General features: G+C 35.8%; 2 protein-coding genes across 3 annotated transcripts; both read right to left on the bottom strand.

Annotated features, from left to right (window-relative positions):
* Positions 1–7505: 7505 nt before the first annotated feature.
* On the bottom strand, positions 7506–9198 carry LOC104603902 (heavy metal-associated isoprenylated plant protein 43-like). Of its 2 annotated transcripts, XM_010268063.2 has the most exons (4): positions 9069–9198; positions 8872–8947; positions 8374–8676; positions 7506–7746 (listed from the first exon to the last, which is right to left on the bottom strand). In XM_010268063.2, the coding sequence occupies exons 1-3, from the start codon at positions 9123–9125 to the stop codon at positions 8408–8410; spliced, it is 402 nt and encodes a 133-aa protein (XP_010266365.1). In that variant the 5' UTR covers positions 9126–9198; the 3' UTR covers positions 7506–7746; positions 8374–8407. The 2 variants fall into 2 exon arrangements, with proteins under 2 accessions (XP_010266365.1, XP_010266364.1); XM_010268062.2 differs by lacking the exon at positions 7506–7746 and having other exon boundaries at positions 7780–8676.
* A 6104-nt stretch (positions 9199–15302) lies between these two features.
* Positions 15303–16865, bottom strand: LOC104603903 (heavy metal-associated isoprenylated plant protein 2-like). Its single transcript, XM_010268064.3, has 3 exons — positions 16803–16865; positions 16484–16559; positions 15303–15925 (listed from the first exon to the last, which is right to left on the bottom strand). The coding sequence occupies exons 1-3, from the start codon at positions 16812–16814 to the stop codon at positions 15678–15680; spliced, it is 336 nt and encodes a 111-aa protein (XP_010266366.1). The 5' UTR covers positions 16815–16865; the 3' UTR covers positions 15303–15677.
* Between the last annotated feature and the right edge of the window lie 4634 nt (positions 16866–21499).

Genomic DNA, 21499 nt, shown 5'->3' with positions numbered 1-21499 from the left:
ATACGGGCTAACGTTAACGGGCAGGTGGTCGTTAATTGGAGTGTGTGGTTGAACCGGCACAAAACAACAAAATCTAAATTGAAACCCCTCTGTCTCAGTTTGAACTTCGAACCTTGCCTCCATTGGCGGCCATCGTTCATCGGCGACAGATTCAGCAGTACGTTGTCTGGCATAATCATCATCCTCCTCCTCTTCTTCTTCTTCTTGAGGTGTTCCTTGGTTTTTGTTTTGAACAGATCGAACGTGACCATTCTCCAGTCCTCTATTCCCAAACTTCCAGATAGCTGGGACGAACATTGCATAAGGATGCTATCCCATATTCGCTATTGATCCAAAAAGTATCCTATGCTGTTCATATAGAGTTGGGTAGTGCAATCAGAAAATCACATTTAAATCAACAGTTACACAAACAATCCAGGAAATCAGCAGACTGATACAGTTTATTCTCTTTCTCATTGTTTCTGTATTAGATCATAAAAATTCAAGTAACCTTTAACATTGAATCTGTAATAACATCAATAGTTTCCCAGTAATTTCTAGTAAATATCTAGAGTCAAATGCCCTTCTCAGAGAGGTCTCTAAATATTTTTCCTCTTCATTTTGATAATAAACTGAATCCAAGAACCAATAGGAAGTCTTTTATATTTATAGAAACCTTAACAAGTCCACAATTTCTGAGCCTGCGTGCAGTTTTTCTGAGCCTCCGGTGTGAGCTGAGGTTCAGGTCACCTTTGATCTGTTCAAAACAGAAAACAAGGAATACCTTTGGAAGAAGAAGAAGAAGAGAAGAGGAGGAGGAGGATGCCAGACAACGTACTGGCACCGGAGTCTCACCGCCGGTGGATGATGGCCGATGAACGATGGCCGCTGTGGTGTGCTCGCCGATGTGTTAGAGTAGGAGGGTTCGGCGGAAGAGAAGAGAAAATGGGAAGCAGGGTTCAAAGTTGGAACAAAGACTGGGAAGGGTTTCAATTTAGATTTTGTCATTTTGTGTCGGTTCAACCGCGCACTTCAATTAACGGCCACTTGCCCGTTAACGTTAGCCTGTTTTTCAGAGGGTTCACGTGTCCAGTGAACCGATGGGTTCACAGAACGTGAACTCAAAAAATCCGATCTCCAAAACAAACGGGTTCAAAGAGTAATGCTTGATTCCGCTAAATAGTCTTGAAAATCAGGGTGGGCCGAAAACTAGCCTGATTTCACAAATGCCAGCCCATGAAAACGTACCTCACCCGAGTCCGGATTTCCTGTCCACGTTTATTACAGTCACATAGAGAATATCTCATTCTCAGCATAGTATTCTACCTCACCCACCAAAGTTGCAAAGAATCAAAAACCACCCCCTTAAATCTTTAGTTCTTTTAAAATAACTTTTATGATCATCTCATTGTATATGTGTTGTAAAAAAGTATAACTCAAACTTGAAGAACTAATAATAAAAAAAACAGTACGTAAGAGGACACAAAAGAAAAAAAAAAAAAATAGGGATAAGTGGACTGTAATCCATCTCAGAAATCTGAAATTACAGTCCCTCCCACTTAGGGAGTATTTTAAGACATTTTTGTAAACAATATAAATAGAGTTAGTAATTTCATAATTTAAGTATTTTACCCTTTTCTTTCGTTATATATTTTATATTTATATCAATGGTTGTGAGATGATCATTTTGTCCAAATTCATATTTATTTCAATTGCCAAAGGCCAATTTTAACCCTAAAAAATTTAAAAGGCCATTTTTCACCCGACATTGGAGAAAAGGCAAACCATAGGCAAAAAATAGACGGCATTTGAAATGTGATTAACAGATCCATTAGACATAGTTATGTAGCACTGTTAAGTTTGAAAAACGCCTCTTTTGTCCCTAAACTTTGAAAATGGGCCAATATAATAAAGTTAATTATGTAAATTACTTCAAGGTCTAATTAAACGACCCTAAAAGTATAATTAAGTTTTAATTTATTTACTTAATTAATTAAATTTTAGGGGTTGTTAGAGCTAAATTGAATTAAATAAATTATACTAATTAAGATAATTAAGTAAATTAAGCAATTAAATTAATTAAGGAAACAAAGTTAATTAAAAAAAATTCAAAAAATGACATTTAGAAAAATATAATTAAAATAAAAAATTATTCAAAAAGCATTTACTAGATCGAACAATTTAGCAATTCTATCGTCTGGGACATCGGTTTTTTAACCAAGTCAATATATATATATTTTTTTTTCAAAAAATTTGGGCCAAGTATAAAATGGAATTGACCATTCAATCAATTCATTCCACTAGTTCTTAGGTGAAATGATTCAGGGCATAGTATAAAATGGAACTAGACAATTGACCAATTCCTAGGTCGAATAATTTGATTGTTTGAAATTTTAACTTGCCCAACAAACTAGTGACCTAAATGGTTGAACTGCTAAACTGTTTGATCTGATAAATGGTTTTTAGGTAATTTTTTATTTTTCAAAACATCATGGATTGTCTATTTCGACCAAACGATCTAACTTCTAAATGTTATGGTTTTAGGGTCATTTTTTATTTGATTACCTTTATTTAATTTAATTAATTTTGTTTCCTTAATGAATTTAATTTATTGATTTAATTGCTTAATTTACTTAATTATCTTTATTAGTATAATTTATTTAATTTAATTAAATATATTAAATACTTTAGGGTCATTTACAAGAACACCCCCTATAGTTTCACGGATTTATTTAAATTCACCCTATAATTTTTATATTTTAATTAAATCACTTCTTATAGTTTGCAATTTGCTTACTCAACGACCAACCAGTAAGAAGTGTTTGGTTTGCCATCTAAAAATAGCAAGAAGATCACCTAAATTGAGTGCAAAATGTTCAAAGGCATGGATCTATGATTGTTTATTTCAAAATTACCCTTAACACTTCTTAAAACAAAATTGATCGCATAGAGTCGAATAGAGTGGATGCTCTTATCTTACTAGGGGCAAAAATGATATTTTTATTTTTATTTTCTTTTGATTAAATTTATTCAAATGGGCATTAGGATCAAACTGCCTTTTGCCACTATCATCTAATCTAATGGAAGGTCAATTAGGTAAATTGATTGCAAACTATAGGGGTTGTTTTAGTAAAACACAAACTACAGAATAGGTTTTAGTAATTCTAACAAACTATAGGGGGTGTTTTAATAAATGACCCTTTTTATTAGGGAAAATTCCCGATTAGTACCCTGTACTTTGTGCCTAGTGCCACTTTGGTCCCCAAACTTTAAAATGCGACAATTCAGGACCCCAACTTTCAAAACGTGACAATCCAATACCTATCATTAGTTAGCAATTAACCTACCGTTAAGTGGCATTTGAAAAGGGCACAAAAGCCCTTTGAGTGCCATTTAATTTTCCTTATCAACCTTCTAAGCATTGGCAAAAGATTAACAATTCCAAATCCTTGCTTCTTCCATTCAAGAAAGTTGGGGTTAAGTTTCAGTGAGCATTCAGATGACCCCAACTTTCTTGAATAGAAGAGGTAAGGATTTAGGACTATTAATTTTTTTATCAATGTTTGGATAGTTGACAAAGAAAATTAGACGACACTCAAATGGCATTTGTGTCTTTTTAAAATGTCACTTAACGGCTGATTAACAGCTAGTTAATGACAGGTTCTAGATTGTCACGTTTTGAAAGTCCAGGTATTGAATTGTCACATTTTAAAGTTTAGGGACCAAAGAGACACTAGACCCAAAGTATAGGGTACTAATCGGGAATTTTCCCTTTTTATTATGTTTATTAATAAGGCTAACTTGAATGTTGCATATTTCCTAAAGTTATTTCTAATTAATTTTTTTCATGATATAGAATATAAAAGTCAGTTTTAGTTCATTTGGTTCATAAAAAATAATATTTTGATTGTTTTTATTTTAACTTATAATTGGTATTTAAAAATTGAAATCCAAATTCAATTCGAATTCATCTGATTTACAAATACACCCCAAAAAAAGAATCTCTGGATGATGCCTCTTTGTTAGATTGACCAAGCCAAAAGGCTTGTAAAAGAGGACCGTTTTGATTGGTGATTTCTATGATGCCTTTTTTCTGTGTCTTGTGAATGTGCCAATCTGGGCTCGTTTGGTGCATCTTTTTGGGAATCATGGGTCGATTGCGATAGAAAAATTTCCATGATATGCACTTGACAAAATGAAATCCCAAGTGAGGGGGAGCATGTTTTGATACTTCCTTCATAATATATTCTTGGTTTATTAATTAATGATTTTTGAGATTCTCGAGGAGGGTAGATTTGGCCCTCTGCTAACATCATGACACATGACATCTCACAACAGTTGGATGACATCTTGGCACCATATAGGTGATGATTTTCCTTAACCAAAATGATGGAGTCCTAGTTAGTGACCTACCTTTGCCCACCTGACAACCCACCTCTGGCAACCTAATGGAAACCCAACTAGCAACCTACCTTCGCCAACCTACTGGAGACCTAACTGGCGACCTCATACACAACTCGGGCAACTCGGCAAAGCGACTAGCAGCACCTAGTCCAGGGCCAGCCCGTAGTACATCGTCATTACTTCGTCCAGCGACCTCTTCAAGGACTTGTTGACCTATGGTACCTCGTTAATACCGGTCAAAGTGGCATCGGCGTGGACAACTGCCTCCTTGAGGACTTCTAAAAGAACCATTCAACCTAAAAGCTTAAGCCGTTAAGTGAGGTCCTTGAATAGGTTTTATTCTCTAACACGCCCCCTCACACGAAAACCCATTAGGATTGAAGCATGGGCAACATAGGCCTACTCATACCTTGTGTTGAAACTTAATTAATTATAATGGGGGTGACAAGAATTGAACACTAGACCACTTGGTCAAAGTGGCTTTGATCTCAAAGAACCATTAAACTTAAAAACTTAAGTTGCTAAGTGACGTCCTTGAATAGGTTTTATTCTCTAACAGGATTTGTTGATCTAACTGAGTTCCAGGCCCACTCTTCCTTGAACAAGTTACTGTTTCCGACTTCTCCGGGACCACGACGTTCGACCGTTACACCCATTTTTCCGTATCGTCTGCATCGGAGTTGATTGAACAGACTATCCCTCTCCTCTGGACATGGCAAACCCGGTTTTTGGGGAATCTCGGAAGCGTTACAAGAAGCTCTCTGTTCCTTACACCTATATAAATGTCTCATTTCCAACCTTAGAAAGTCGCAATTTAGCTCTCGCAACTTTTTCACTTTTAGTTCTCTCAAAAATCTCCAATTCGCTGACTTAAGCATTGGACAACCTACCCCGGATAAAACAGCCTAGGCACTCTGACACTGTCTCTTTACAGGTTGACCTGGCAATTATCTAACTTGGCATCCTAGCTGCCCTCTAGCATAGAGATTCCAGATCACGCACCATCAATTCTTATAACACCCAAACAGAAAATAATAGCTTCAATTGCCCATACATCTCTCATCATTGATCAATTAGTTTCCATCAAACATGTTTCTCCAAAAGATACCCATAAAAACACCATGCACCCAGGAATTGAATTTTAAACAAGAAGAGTTGGTTGGTGAAGATATGGTCCATATATCTACCGTTCGTAAGAAAGTTGACTGTTCGTTTAAATAGCTTTTTTGCACCGTCTTACACTCAAGACAGCTACTACTCATCCTTGTAGCCTTTCTCTTTAGTCCATGTCTATCAATTTCATGGAAGCTTGGTTATCTGTCTTTGCAGTGTTGGTTTTTTCTTTCTTTTCTTTTTTAATGAAGTGGCTAATCTGTAAGGATCGGTGCAACATATCATTACAAGATCATAGGAAGCTGCTGTCTTCTTGAAGATAAAATTGAATCCAAATTATATAATGCTTCCATGTTGGGTTGGACATTTAGAATGATGTAATCTGAACACATTGGACCTGATTCCAGTTCTATAATTTAGATTGGTTTTGATAGCAGTTCTGAGATTGAAGCAGAAAAAACCAGGAATGCAACCCATTCTGGTTCAAATGTCAAGTTCGTTGAACATCGCTTTGGAGTACATTTCAGTAAAACTGTGTTCACATTGTGTTTCCTTGTGCCTTTGGTCAGGGAGTTTCCTAAATGCTGACAAAGGAATCTTACATGCGAGTAGGGGTGTCAATCGACTGGTTTTGGGTTGGACTCGGTCCAAATTAAAATTAATTTGGAAGGATTGGATGGACCTATAAGACATTGAATTATTGTACTAGTCCAAGCTTAATGGCCCAGAGTATTTTTTTGGATTGGCTTGGATCTGGTCCATCTATAATGGATTTATATTGGATTGGATTAGATTGAACCAATAATATCCGAAATATCTGATCCATTGATAGAAGATAAGAATACATGTGTGAATGGATTAGGTTTGAATTGGAGTAAATCTAAATAAAACCAATTTGAACAGATTGGACAGTTTGGACATTGAATTGGACCGGTCCAAAATGGTCCAAAGTATTCATTGGATTGGATTTGACCAAATCTGATCCAATTGACACCTCCTAGATGTAATAGTTAGATTAGTTTAAAAAAAAAATGTATGCTCAAAACACTTTCAGGAAAGAAAATCATAGGCCGTGTGAAAAATATAGAGTGTGACATGTGGCCAATCTTATGCTTGTATTTATTAGCTTGAATAGTAGGCCGGAAAAAGAAAGAAAGGAGTAAACTTTATGTTATGTTTGGTTTAAAGGAAAATCAGGGAAAGGAAGGAAAAGGCAGGGAAACCTATACAAATCTTATATTGATTTCCCTGCCTTTCTCTTCTTTTCCCTACCTTTTCCTACAAACCAAACATGACTTAGGAGAGAATTGGTTTCTTTTGAAAACAACCATCTTTAATGAAAGTAGTATTGTTTTGTGTGATTTTTGGAAAGCAATGTGTGTTTGATAAGGAATTTTTTGGAAAAAAAATGTTAGGTAGTTTCTTGGTTTTCTTTATTGGCTTTAAATCTCAAGATTTTAATAAGGAATTGTTTGAACAAAATGTTTTTGTTGTGGAGAAAAGGGTTGTCTTCGGCTCCTAGATCTCTTTTTCTTTAATTTGCATCTCATATGATGATGATCTTCTCTTATTTATTTAGGGCCCATTTGGCAAGTCTTTTTAGGAAGATCTTTTGGTAGCTCTGGTAGCACCGACAGTCAAAAGATGTATTGAGCATTTGCATGAAGATATGAGCATCCTAAAGCTAATTTAGCAGTATCATGTCTTTTCGTGTGAGAATAAAACGCAAAAAGCTTCATTTAGAGTTTCTCGAAATCAGCCCAAAATAGGCTTCTCACATCTTTTCGACACTCCAACTTTTGACAACTAGATCTTCTGCGAATTAAAAGGGAATAGAGTGAAAATCGGTCTGCCCGACTTGTAAACAGCCGAAAGACTGCACGGAAAGACATGCCAAACGGGCCCTTAATTGATGCACTTTCTGTTGATCATCTTCGACCATTGTGCACTCTCAAACCATCATGCACTCTTGACCATTTTTTTATGGAAAAACAACTTTCTTTAAGCAGAGAAAGGATTACAAAAAGCAAAGGTCTAAAAAATCCAGAGGATCAACACCACAGTATGAGCTGCTGATATATATTTTTATTTTTAAAGATCTATTTACATCACAAAAGGAAATCCTGTCCAATTTAGACAGGAAACGACACTGCTTTTAAAGATCTATCACTGCCACAAACGACACTGCTTTCCTGATTGCAAAAAAGCTCTACTTACTACGACTCCATGACTTGATCAAGCACTTTCCTCCTGCAGCAATCACATAAGTACCAGAATTATCATCAATAATACCTCCACCAGAAAAAAGAAAAAGAAAAAAACGAAAAGAAACAGAACCCATATCAGAAGCTCACATAAAGGAATTAGAAAGAGAAACAGGAACCAAATTCTCCTGAACACAATAAGACTCACAATAAGCAAAAGGGTTCTGAATTTTAACAAAAAATTCTCTGAAAATTAACTGCCTCATTTCTAAAAAGAACCCCATTTTCTGCGCATCCGAACATGATAATAGGCTACAGCCATCCATTTAAGAAAAAAAAGTCCAGACTTAAATGCACTTTTGACGTATGTGATACAAATATGTGGGTTGTGAAGTGATGCTTTCTGCCCGAAAAGTACATGTATAATGAACGGAGAATGGTTAAAAGTTGATTTCCTCTTGCTAGTCATTCGAGTCAAGCAATGATCTTTTAAATGGGACCTTTCTAATGGTGGGGCCCCTCTCCTCTGAATACAGAACATGTGGCAAGTTGACACAACTCAGCCATATAAATAAGAACGATTGCAGCTGGGAAAAACACAACTCAACTAGAAACTGAGAAGAGCTAAGAACAAAATATATATATTTTGTTGCAGAGAAATCATGAAAATTACAAATAAAAAGGCGCAATGTATCAGCCTGTGCCCTCTAGAGGATGGTGCAGACTCTGCCATCTTCATATCCATAGCCTATGGTAATAAGTTGGCAGTCATGACAACAAGGGGGGAGTGGTTTTGGTTTGTCTTTATCATCAGATTTCTTGGATTCTTTATTTTCTGGCTTCTCAGGGGGCCCAACTGTAATAATATCAGCCTCCTTCTTAATCTTCTTGATTTGTTTCACCACTTTTACCGGATCAATTTCGCCGATTACAGTCAATATATCCTTCTCAGCATCCACTGATATCTCATCTATACCTGTAAGAATCAAAACCCATCTAAAATTTTCAGCTAAAACCAGTAGAAATCGTATCTAATATTCACTCTTTCTCCTCAAACTGATCACCTCGAAGCTAATTTTTTTTTTTCTGGGTTATTTGGTTGAACAGTACCCAATTGTTTTGATGTCAAATAAAGGCTAGAATTGAATTGGGTGAGATTTGTAGTCAGTACCTGAATGTTTGGTAACAGCTTTCATTAAGTTTCTCTGACACTTGCGGCAGTTAATGCAGACTTTCAACTCGATTTTCTGTGGTACAAAACCACAAAATAAATAAGAATAATACTCATGTAAATTAAACTAATTTAAAACAAAGACAGTGGATGGATATATAACAGCTTAATTTAATTAGTCCTAATTAATTCCTTACCTGGATGCTCATGGTGACACAACCACAGATCTTTTCTATGAAGTGCAGGAGCCTCATTTGGAGCTGTTTATATAGGGAGTGATTAGGGCAAACCTCCTATATGATAAGAGGGGCACGACCCTAGCTAGTGAAAAGACTAAGAAACGACGACTTCCTTTATTATAGAAGTCAATATATATATATATATATATATATATATATTTATATTTATATATTTATATATTTATATATTTTGTGGTCTTTTGAAACAGATAAATGATTTGAGGTGTGATTTTTTCTATTAAAAATAGGAAATTGTCAAATCATTTTCCTTTTTATTCAACAAAAAATTTGAGAGAAAAAGTTGTGTGTGCAACAAGAAATAATCAGCATCATTTTAGGGGTGCTGATTATTTGGGCATTTGCCCTGGTAAAAAGGCAAAGGAAAATCTTGTTTATAATGACAAAAAAATTCAACATACAGGAGTGTTTTTGTCTTTTAATATGTCTACTATTGGAGTGTGCTCCTGGAATGTGCCCAAACAAGCCTTTGAAAGACAAGGAATCTATTATGATTTAGGGTGTATCGCATAATTAGATTAAGGTTTAGGATTTAAGGGTTTAAAGTTTAGATTTTAGGATTTTAAGGTTTATGATTTAGAGTTTAGGTTTTAGGGTTTAGGGACTTTGGATCTAGGGTTTAAAGATTTGGATTTTAAATTTTAGGGCATAGGGACTTAGGATCTAAGGTTTAAGGTTTAAGGATTTAAATTTTAGATTTATGGTTTAGGGTTAGGGTTTAGGGATTTAAGATTTAGATTTTAGATTTTAGATTTTAGAGGCTTAGGTTTTAAGGTTCAGGGTTAGATTTTAAGGATTTAGATTTTAGATTTTATGATTTAGGATTTAAAATTTAGGATTAGGATTTACGGTTTAGGGATTTAGGTTTTATATTTGAAGATTTAGGGTTTAGATGTAAAAATCACAGGAGGTGGTAGGCGCAAGCCAGTATTGCCCACCCATATATATCGTCACTTGGCTACATCACTTAGTATATGGAATTTACTGATTTCATCTAATGACTTGAATCCTGAAAGCAATCGTTCTTATTCTTGGCGTCTGCGTGACTCAAATTTCTTACATGTTTGTTGAAAAAAGGGTCATACGGTCAATAGACTCAATACAGTCAAGGACACTGGAAACTACAATGCTATATCATGGATATTAATGGTGCTGTCATCTTCCTCCAAACATTCAATCATGTGCCAAACATCCATCAGGAAATTAATGGTGGTGTTTAGCTTCAGAATTATTTTTTTAATATTACTTTACTCTTCATGCATTCTCAATTTATTTATGATTCTTCTGATATATATATATATATATATATATATATATATATATATATTTTCTGTGACTTTTACATAATTAATCTTCTCAATTTATTTATTTATTAATTAATTAATAACTGATGTATGTATTGATTGGTTGAATTCATCAATTGAAGCCAAATCCTAGAGTCTTGGTCATACATTCTCAAACCTAGCATTCAAGGACTCAACTAACCAAAAGTTCAATGGTACAGCTTAAGAATTACCCTAGAAATTCTGTTAGGCTTGATCTAGATGCCTTTTTCAAGTTAGCTTTATATATATACATGATCAATGGTAAAAATCAATGCAAATAGCTAAATGATGATGAAAAATATTAATTGGTCGGTCATAAACTCTGCATTTCTGGATGAAATCCCTTGAAAAAGGGTCAAAAGAAGAGAAGTACCAGATGAGTGACTACAATAATTGGGAATTGAGACTTTAGGGTTCCACTACCACCACCTTAGCATGTAAAAAAGCGACTCTAATCCCTTCCTGGATATGTGAGCCCATTTGGGAGGGCCGAACTGAATATTAAATTAAGCTGGTTCAGCTGTTTTTAAGCTGATGGATGATAATTCGAGCTTTTTGGATTATTGACCAACATAGACTATTCATATAGGGACCACTTCTAAAAGCCATAGGCCACTACGCTTGAGCCTTTCGAGCACAAATATGCCTCTGCTTCAATCTCTTTCAATAACTTATCCCGAGCGCTTTAAAGCAGCTGAACCGGTTAAAAGCTCTCAGATGGGTGTTCTTACCTCCCCGGTTCTCATAAATGGTTAATAAATATCAATTAAGCCATGAAAATAGAGACCAATTTTAATAAATATCAACTTCTTTTTTATTTGGGTTTTTTGTAAAAGGATCAGATATCTCAACTTTGAACCCTCAATAATTAAGCCATGAAAATAGAGACCAATTTTCTTCCTGTTTCAGCTTAGTGATGGACTGATGGGGATGTAACCAACTGAGGGTAGCCAGCTTTATAAAGCTTCCCATGTCAAACTTCAAATGATATATCTCCAACACAGAGCCTTGATTTTCTACTGGCAGGATATATTTGTCTGAAACTAATTAATTACATCTAATACTCTACTGATCATATCTCAATCTCAACCTTTCATCTTAAATTCTTTTGTCGGATTGCAATTACGATTGAAAATACATACGAAATTGAAATTGAAAAGATTAGCCTAACAAATTCCAAAATATCATCACGTAGAAAACAAACTTTAAGACAAGTAGGTCAATTCCGCATAGTAGACATCAAGGTTCAAAGTATCAGACACGTGTCGGTTCGTATTGGTCGATACGTATCATTTTGGGACCTTTTTAATATACCTTTATAATGGGTGTATCAGGGGTCTGACCGGTTCAGAGGGTGGAGGAGCCCTAAACTGCCCCCCCTGAATCAATTGTGAAAAAAAATAAAAAAAAAAACAATAAAAAGCAGTATCGATTCGTCTGATATGCCCCTACTAACGTATCGAATGTATCGATATTTTAAACACACAGGACGTTTTATACACACATCTACAGCCGCATACTGGGAACATCTCTTATTGTACTATTTATTATCATTCACAGGGGAGGTGTTCCCAATGTGTGGCTGTAATATCACAGATATCTTCATCACATATTTGCAACTTTTATTGAATCAACCTAAGCCAATTATACATATAGGGTTTCCTTTTCCACATCCTATCAGACTGGGATTCTTAAAACCATGCAACACCCACAATAAGTTAATTATATTCATTCTACCAAAACTCATTTCCCAAAATTCTAAAATTGGGTTACAGTAGATTATGAGTCTGTTATGCTTCACTTTTCTAAGAAAACATACAGATTCTACTAATCTAGTCATGTTTCTGATCAAAACGAGTCAAACAGGAATTTCTTATGCAACTCAAAGAAAGGAAAAGGAACTGGCTTCTGGCTTAAAACAATCTTGTTTACAGCCATCTTGGTCTTCTATCCTTGGGAAATTATTTGGGTTTCAATAATAATTCCAATGGATCCTGTTCAACTTCTCTGAAAGCTTAATTAAATCAACTGTCTTTTTGCTTAGTAGTTTCTACGTGTGATGGGATCGCGGAAGGGGAAGGAACCTTCAAAGAGTGTCATTAATGGGGTAAACCAGTCAAGGTCCCAATCCATTCTGATATCTTGAGTCGTGAATGACGCCCATCATCCCTTCGTCATCAACAATTATGCAAATGGCATCACTCAATTCAACTGGGTCACTGGGTATATTGAATTGAACCACATCCACATCTTGATATATAGCATATTGTGTTTCATCTTTGTCATTTATTGTATGATTCTGGTCTAGCTCATAAAGCAAGAAAAGGAAAGATAAATTATGAGAGAGTTATATTTATGCATTCAGCTTCCCAGGTCTTTCTCCCATAATCGAGATCTCTCCCAGCTTTCTTTCTGAATCTATTTCGACTCGCTCAAGAAAGAAAGCATTTGATTTCCTTATGCTTAGTTTGGAAGCAGTACAAATGCAAATATGTATAATATAAATACATACAAAATATAAGGATTTGCACTCTTCATATTTGTATTTGTATTCCTTCCAAACTGAGCCTCAAGGCTTAAACCTTACCAAAGGTTTTATCCAAACAAATCTTAATTGGAACCAGCTAGTCAGACTGGCCGACCTAGCCATGCTTTTATGTCCGTTAGATTGGCGTTGCACATGCACATCTCAGTGTGGAACATTTTTTGTACTTGTCATCGAGATATGTTCTCACGGTTGGGTTGTGCTGTGGGGCACGTGTGGGAACATCTCCTATCAAGAGTGTTTGCTTCTTTTGACATTAGAGACACTGGTGAGAGCAGGAATTCCTAGTTAAAACTTTTAATCGTCCATAAGTCTTGTGCAAGCTCCAATAAGTTGCTGGGTATTAGGGCTAAATGGACGAAAAAGTGATCAAAGAGCCAATCAGAGAGAGTGGGTCTCTGTGTGGAAGATACAGTGGACTCTGTAGCAGACCTATTATCTCTCTGGTGTCAGAAATGGACACCAGAGAGATTCATGTGTGGAAGAAACCCGGTTGCAGTTTAATTCATGGGCTTTAATATTAAAGCCCAGCCCAGCTTACCAGACAAAAGATACAGATCATGTATAGATGGGCCTAAATTTTCAGACCATTACGTGGGGAGGGCTTGGCAAAGGGCTGCTTCAAAAGCCCAAATATGATGTGACACATTTGGCCTATCAAACTGCAAATCCTAATTATGCATCTTCCCGTTTTTAAACTATGCTTCTTGGAGATCCATTTGATTAACTCAGCATTATATATATATGTATATATAATGTGTGTGTGTGAAAGTTGGAATGCTTTGTTTTGAAAATAGAACCGGGAGGGTCAGACTAATTGACCCAGGAACTGGTCATGGGTCCAAATCCGGTTTTGGATCTCAAAACTGTCCGGCCTGGAGTTGCACCGGATGGTCAGATCATTGGACCTAGGAACCAGTGGTCAAAATGCTTTCGTTTTCGATATGACTTTCAAAACCATAATGTAGATATGAAAAATGTACAAGTAGCCAATTTAGGATTTCTTACTTCATGGACGGTTCAGATTGGCCACAGGATGCCTATATCCCTATGTCACAAAATGCGTGGTCCAAACAAAGTGGACATGGTTATTCTAATAAGGAAACCTTTCTAATTAATTTATTTGAATTTTAAATGAAATAGGTAAATTATTAAGTTATTTAAAACACTGATGTCTGAAATAGGACATATGGTTATATTCGGCCGCATTTGATAAGTCTTTTCGTACAGTTTTTTTAGGCTTTGTCAAGTCTGAAATACCCGTGCAGAAAGACCTGAAAAGATCAAAAATGCTACCTTTCAAAAAGTTTTAAATGAAACCTTTGGGGTTTTCTTGTGATAGATAGTCTCTAAAAGCATTTTTAAAAACCCCATAGATCAAATCGTTTATCAAATGACTTTTGTATTTAGAGATAAGACCCCAAAAACTCAATATGTTTTTAGCCATTTACACTGCTGAAAAAATCTTTCTAAAATGATTTACCAGCATTGTATTTGTAATATAAGTGTTTGTTATCTTAATTACAATCCCAAGTCCTAACCACTGAAATTGCTTGTATGATGACGAAGTAATGTATATAATAGTGAAGGTAATAATTAGGGGGGGTTGGGTTTGTTTAAAGCCCAAACAACAGAATATTAAGCCTATCTTTTTGGGCAAATTTATGGATTAAAATATTGTATCTTTCAATAGCCAGTATTAATTACTTGTATAAAAAAACAAAAAATTAATAAAGGGTGAATACAGGATTGGCCAGCCCCCCCCCCCCCCCCTCTCTCTCTCTCTCCTTATCATTTGAGCCTGAAGACCTATGCCACATCATCAAAATATATAATCCATATATTCTCTTTTATGTGAGATTTATATTGAAAACATTTAATAGTCTATGTTGGAGGATTGGACAGGTGGCCAATCCAGTGGATAGATCAAACCTACTACATCATCCTCCATGTGGAGAAATGGTGCAGGCCCCAGTAGGAAATTTCCCTACTTGACCTGATTAGAAAGTATACCCATCATCTAAAGAGTTTACTTTGATCCTTTCCATGATGGATTTTAGAGCCACATCACTCCATTAAGTAATGGCCCCTTGCTTAAAGATCCCTCTATGTAGCAAAACTATGTATGTAGAGAAGCTCCCCAAGTTTACTCTATCAGGAAAAAAGTTTTCCATGAATATCGATGTTGAATGATTGTTTAGAAGAAAAATAATGAAAAAAAAGTAATCCCCACAAACACTTCTTCCACAAATATTTCTATATGTTTAATTTCCTAACTTTTGATCACATTACTGGCTGCTCAGGTCAAAGCATATCAGAATTATATGTACTTATAAATTTCATAGCATTTACTATGATACAAAGCATTTAAATTTGTACAATTCAATGGATAATTGCATTCTAAAATGCATCTAAATCTTCAACCATGTCTAGGTTTCCAAAGCACCAGGAATAACAAAAAGAAAAATATTATTTGTGCAAGAAATGATAGAAATGCAACTTACAGACACAAAGCTTAAGGTTGTGTTTGGTATCATTGCTGTTCTAGCTGAAGTGATTCTAGTAAGTATGAGATGGGGTGACGAAACATATTTCTCATTAATTTTGTATTGATCAACCCACAGGCCACAACCTTTTAAGTAGAAACAGAAATGGCACCAAACACAACCAAAATGACAACTAGAGGATGGAGCAAACAGAGCTGTCTGGGTAGGGTTTGACGGCAATAAGTTGGCAGTGAGGACAATATGGGGGGCAAGTAGGAATCTCAGGTTTCTTGGGGGATGGAGGCTTCTTGGGGGGTCCAACGCTAGAAATCTGAACCACCTTCACGATTTTCCTAACTTTCTTTGTTACTTCTACTGGATCGACGGTGCCAATTACCGTTAACGTCCCCTTTTCTCTATCCACAGACACCTGATCTATGCCTGCAACATCAAACCAAAACAAACGCAACAGCTTAATTCATCAGAAGGATTATCAAAGCTGCAGGATGCTAATATTTGATCTCTTATGGGGTATTTGGATACAACATAGAATTAGATAAATATTTCTATTATGAAGTTATTCTCAACATGTTAAAGCAGAATGAAGTCATATCAGGATTACAAGAAACAAACAGTTGGTGATTCTTGTTGGGTTTCCCACAAAGATATTTTTCCATGGAATTAAAGCATGTTTGGATACCAAAAGCACAAAGCTTAAAGTAGGATTTTATGTGGCTTCCATAATTAAGCCCACTCACAAATTCCTCTCCCCAAAAGCAATTCAGTTTCCCCCAAAAAAGTAAGCTACCATTGCTTTAGTCACAATATGGTTCAGGGTTCACCAACCTCAACAAAGTAAGATAGAAGCTACAAGTTACTCACAGTTTGCTCCTTCGAAGTTATAACATAGTAATTAAGAGACAAAGAACGTTTGATAGCTTTGGAATATTGAGACTTGAGAGTAGAATTGACTGAGATAGGATTTTAAGAATTAATTACCTTGAAGTTTAGTAACGGATTTCAATAGCTGGGTCTTGCACTTGTTGCTGGGGATGTTGACTTTCATCTCTATTTTCTGTGTCAAGACATGAAAATGTAACATGAAGAATTAAAAATGGCAAATTAAAGCTAGTGTTTGGGTCAGGGTAGAATTGGAACTGGGGACAGAACTAGCAAACTAACTAAAGACTTCGAATGGTGTATTTTTGGCACAGAATTCAATTCCAATTAACCACTCCTTCCATCCAAACACAAACATAAAATGAAAAGTTGAGTGAGAGGTAGAGAGAAGAAAGAGAGGAACCAAGCTTGTGTTTACCTTGGTGCTCATGATGTTAATTACAGTAGCTAAGGATAACGAATTATCAGCAAACCTTACTCCTTATTCCCTCATCAAATTAATCTGAATGAATCCAGAAAATAGCTTTTTATAGAATTCAGCAAGCTGTTAGTATATATTAAACAAACCATGTTTGGTAAGGAAAGAAGGCGGCAACTTCCCATTATTTAAATTGGGCAAGGTGATGTCAAAACCATATAATGCACAGAGAGCGCGGTTACCATGAAAAACAAAATCTCTAGTAGTTGTTTATTATTAGAGATAATTAAATACTTAAACATACCCTCAACCTTTTGACTGCACCATAACATACCTTTTCAAGTGATGTCATTGGACAACAACTACCCATCCGTTAGTGAAACCTCACATGCCACTTGCATGTGACGTCACGTGATTTATTTAATATTTTAAAAGCTCTATTTTGCCCTTCTAACAGTCCCCTCATTTTCATTGTTTCCTACTTCAAAACCAATGTGAAAGAGCTCTTCATGTTGCTTTTTTTTTTTTTCTTCTTTTTTCAGGCTTCATGTTGGGATATCCCCATCCCTCTATCCTAGTGGGAGCAGCGGGGTTTGATTCTATCAAGGTTTCTAAATATTGATACAGGTCTATGTTGATAAGCGTTTTATATTTCTAGCTAATTGTGGGTTAGTTTAAAGGCCCGTCTACCCCTGAAACGGTCTTTACAATAACATATCGGTGGGTCACTAATAATGATATGTATCCGCTGATAAGGGAATAGCCCTGCAAATTTCAGGCTCCCCAACTCTGCTTATCTCTCTCTTATACGTGGCCTTCCTCTCAAAACATATCGGTGGTTCTCTCTCTTATACGACGAGAACCTTACATCTGCTGCAACCATGGTCGCATGCAACCCCAAATGAAATACACGAAACAAATCACATTAACTAAAATTTTATCTTTCAAACACTAGTGTGTTGGCATTTCATTATTCGGGTTGCATGTAGTCACAGAAAACTTTCTCTAATCACATGACATCACAGTGTTTTCCACACACGGTCCACATGAGTTGGATCCCAATTTACACAACACTGACGTAGTGTTACCTCATGATTGGTTACATAGCCTGATTCACATGAATTGGGTTCTGTTCTTCGTAGAGCAGTCCTCTAGCGGTGTTCACAGTTGGGTTAATTGAATCGTAAGGTATTTTTTTAAATAGAACTAATTTGATCATTTTTTAAATATTCAAACCAAAAAAACTGAATCAATGCAATTAATCGTGTTTCGGTTTTTTATACATTTAAAATAAAAAAATAAAATAAAATACCTAAAAGAGGTGGCGCCTTAGAGGTGGTGATTTGCCAGTGCTGGAATGGTTGGTACCGGTGATTGCTGTCAGCTGTCACCTGAAGTGAGATCTTGAGAGGTGGCGCTGGTGGAGCTGTAGAAAGGAGAGATGAGAGAGAGAGAGAGAGAAAAGAGATACAGAGATGGAGTTGGTGCTTGTTTGCCGGCAAGACGGCTTGGTGCTGGTGGTTGGCGCAAGCCACGTGGCGGAGATGACAGGCGAGAAGAGAGAGATAGAGACACAGACTCATTCACTCACAGAGAATGAGAGACAAAGACAAAGACACTGGGGGAGAGCCGGAGAGGCTGTCAATCAAAGGAGAAGGACGACTAGCATCGGAGGAAAGCAAGGGGAACTGCAACGTCGACTGTCGAACTGGCCACTTGGGATTGGGGTCTGGTCGTCTGGGGGATACGAAGACTAAGAGAGACTGAGAGGGTGAGAAACAGAGAATGTATTAAGTTTAGGTTTTGAAGAGACAAAGAGGCTGAAAGGTTTCGAAGAGATTGAGAGACTGCCAAACTTTTGTATTCTATTTTAAAAAATAAAAATAAAAAAAATATAATATATATATAATATTATATATTACTGTATATATATCAGTTGGTTCGGTTAACTGGTTAATTAAAACCAAACCAAAACTGTCGGTTTTTTAAGAACATTGAAGTGAAACTGAACTGACCGATTCGGTTAACTGATTTTTCAGTTCGGTTTCAGTCGATTTTTTCGATCGATTCGATTTTTCAGTTTTTTTTTGCTCACCCCTACTCTTCACATTCGTCTCACAGCCACAGGACATGCTGTGAAATAGATGCGAGGAACGCTCTATGATTAGCAGATCCGGACTCGGTTCACACACCATTATTTGCGGCAGATCCAAGAGAGAGAGAGAAGTGTGGCATATACCACCGGATCATGTACAAAATCTTGGAGAAAATAAAAGACAATATTACATGAGATTGAACCAGAAAGAAAACTCGAATAATTAAAGCTAACAGGCAGAGCAGAGGTGGAGGTAGAACCAGAGGAATAGGCTTCGTATTATAATCTATAGAAAGCAACCATGATCGATCGCAGGAAAAAAAAAAAAAGGAAAAGGCTTCAGCTGTCTACATATCAAAAAATAAAAATCATGTGTTCATTAACATACTGGCTTCAAACGAAGGCTCTGCTTCTTCCGATCACCAGTTTCGATCAAAAAAATCGTTTGTTCATAATTTACATTCTTCCGCCCTCTTCATCACTTCTAAAAATTCTAAAGCTGCACCTCTTACAAGGTTCTGTCATTAAACTCAGAGGAGAGAGAGAGAGAGACATCTGGGAATCCTAACTTAAAGAGTTCACTTCTGCCAATTGCCATGACATAGTTTCATCGCAGTGCAGGGCTAAAAGGCTAAAACCGAGAACCACAGGGTAGATGTATTGTTATGGCCCCACCAAAACGTTACTTCATCTAATTCCAACTTGGAGTACCGCAATCTACTTACAACCGTGTATTATTGAAAATATTTATGTATTTATATAGTTGTTTGTTTCATGAGGAAATATTTCCGATGCACACAGTTGTGAGTGGCTATGAATTGGTAGGATAGCATCATTTTGTGAGAACTAAATCCAATTTCATCTAATTCAAGGTGAGCCCCTTCCCCCAATATCAGAAAGACATACCAGAAGAGCTCTAATGATATCATTTAATTTGTTTAAGTATTTTCTTTGTTTGTTTTCATGGGACCATACAACAATGGGGTAGCCTATCTCCCATCCCTTAGCCCCCCCTCAACCTAAATTCGGATTTGCTCCTTCCAAAGCGCACCTCACAGCAAGTTGCAACCGCACATTCAATATATCTCATATGTCTCCCTCACAGTAAATACGGTCTCCCTAAACCCTGGTGACAGTGGGATTTTATTTCAGGTCTCTTCTACAACAAATCCGAGATCTTACATTTATTTTTATAATAAAAATCTAATACGACAAAAGGGAATGCAAATTACAAGAGTAGAAAATAGTTTAGATAGGCAGTTCCTAGTGTGCAAAGTATGTGGAGGGCCTCGTAATCTTTTTTAAAAATGTATACACTAATTGGAATAGAAAAAAAGGGGGATGGAGCTCTGAATCTAAAGAGAGAAGTGGGAAGAAATATGTTATATAGAATAGCATTTAATGTTAAACTGAAATCATAATACAAACTTGAGAGGAGTAGAATCAATAATTATTTTACTATTAAATAAGGTGATATTTAATTTATTTTCTTAAATGAAAAAAAAAATATTGAGAAAATCAATACTCATTCTACTAAATTTGATGGAAAAATTACCTTGAAAAGTATGGAACTGCCTCTTGCTGCTTTATAATTAATTACAAGATGTAAAATAGACAAAGGAAGACTGCAGTAGGCCACCTAAGAAAAATAGTTATAATTAATTAGAAGATGCAGTAGGCTACCTCTGCATACCAACCTGACTTTAAAAAATGGTAAAAAAAGAGGAGAAACTTCCTGTAATTGGCCTTTTCCCTTTCAGCCTAGTGGAAAAAAATGTACAAATAGAGATTGGCGAACCTTTGTGGGGGGGGGGGGGGGGGGGGGGGGGGGGGCATTGTTTGGATTAGCCAGTTCTTTGGGCCTACTCTATGTCATCAGCTCCATACTCTCTAATCAGTTATTGGGCCTTTCTGAAGTTATGTTGGTCAATAGCCTCTAAGAAATTGAGCTGTTTAAGCTTTAAAATACACCATATGGATTTAGTTTTGCCAGGACTGAAACTTGACTATGAATAAAGAATATTCTTTGTTCATCTGAATTGTTGATTTAGACAACTTTCCATGTTGAGTAGTAATGTAGTATAGTTCTATAATGTTAGAATTCTCTAAACTAAGAAAGCAACCATTATATATTATAGACTATAAAAAAGAAAACTTCAATTCATTTCATTTTTAAATTAATCTCTCTTGGTATTATTAGAATGACATCTTTTGCATATATATATATATATATATATATATATATATATATATATATATAACTTCTTCTGTATAGTTTTGAAGCAGCCTTTAAGTAGGGGTGTTCATGAAAAACCAAAAAACCAAAAAACCGAATCGAATCAAGAAAATCAAACCACAAAATTTTGTTAACTGAACTGATCGGTTCAATTTCGGTTTGGTTTTCAGTTAATTTACAAAAAAATCAGCGGTTAACCGAACCAACCGATATATATAATATATGTCACATATTTTCTATATATTATATATAAATATATATTTATGTTATATTTATAATATCTATTTATAAATATATTATATAGTATATATTTTTAAAATATTGATAATAAATTATATATTATTTATTATTTATAATATAATATTA

This window comes from Nelumbo nucifera, chromosome 3 (genome assembly GCF_055504915.1).
Source record: "Nelumbo nucifera cultivar China Antique chromosome 3, China Antique-T2T, whole genome shotgun sequence".
NCBI classification, from domain to species: domain Eukaryota; kingdom Viridiplantae; phylum Streptophyta; class Magnoliopsida; order Proteales; family Nelumbonaceae; genus Nelumbo; species Nelumbo nucifera.
The sequence above is the reverse complement of the archived record's forward strand: the minus strand, read 5'-3'. Positions and strand labels throughout refer to the sequence as shown.

What these genes read in the sequence shown, in the direction of transcription:
- LOC104603902 (XM_010268063.2), bottom strand. Translation starts at nt 9,125, where the DNA reads ATGAGGCTCCTGCACTTCATAGAAAAGATCTGTGGTTGTGTCACCATG. An exon ending in GTGTCACCATGAGCATCCAG is followed by an intron (nt 8,948 to 9,068) that starts GTAAGGAATTAA and finishes TTTGTACCACAG; the next exon opens with AAAATCGAGTTGAAAGTCTG. An exon ending in AGCTGTTACCAAACATTCAG is followed by an intron (nt 8,677 to 8,871) that starts GTACTGACTACA and finishes TGATTCTTACAG; the next exon opens with GTATAGATGAGATATCAGTG.
- LOC104603903 (XM_010268064.3), bottom strand. An exon ending in ATCCGTTACTAAACTTCAAG is followed by an intron (nt 15,926 to 16,483) that starts GTAATTAATTCT and finishes TTGATGTTGCAG; the next exon opens with GCATAGATCAGGTGTCTGTG.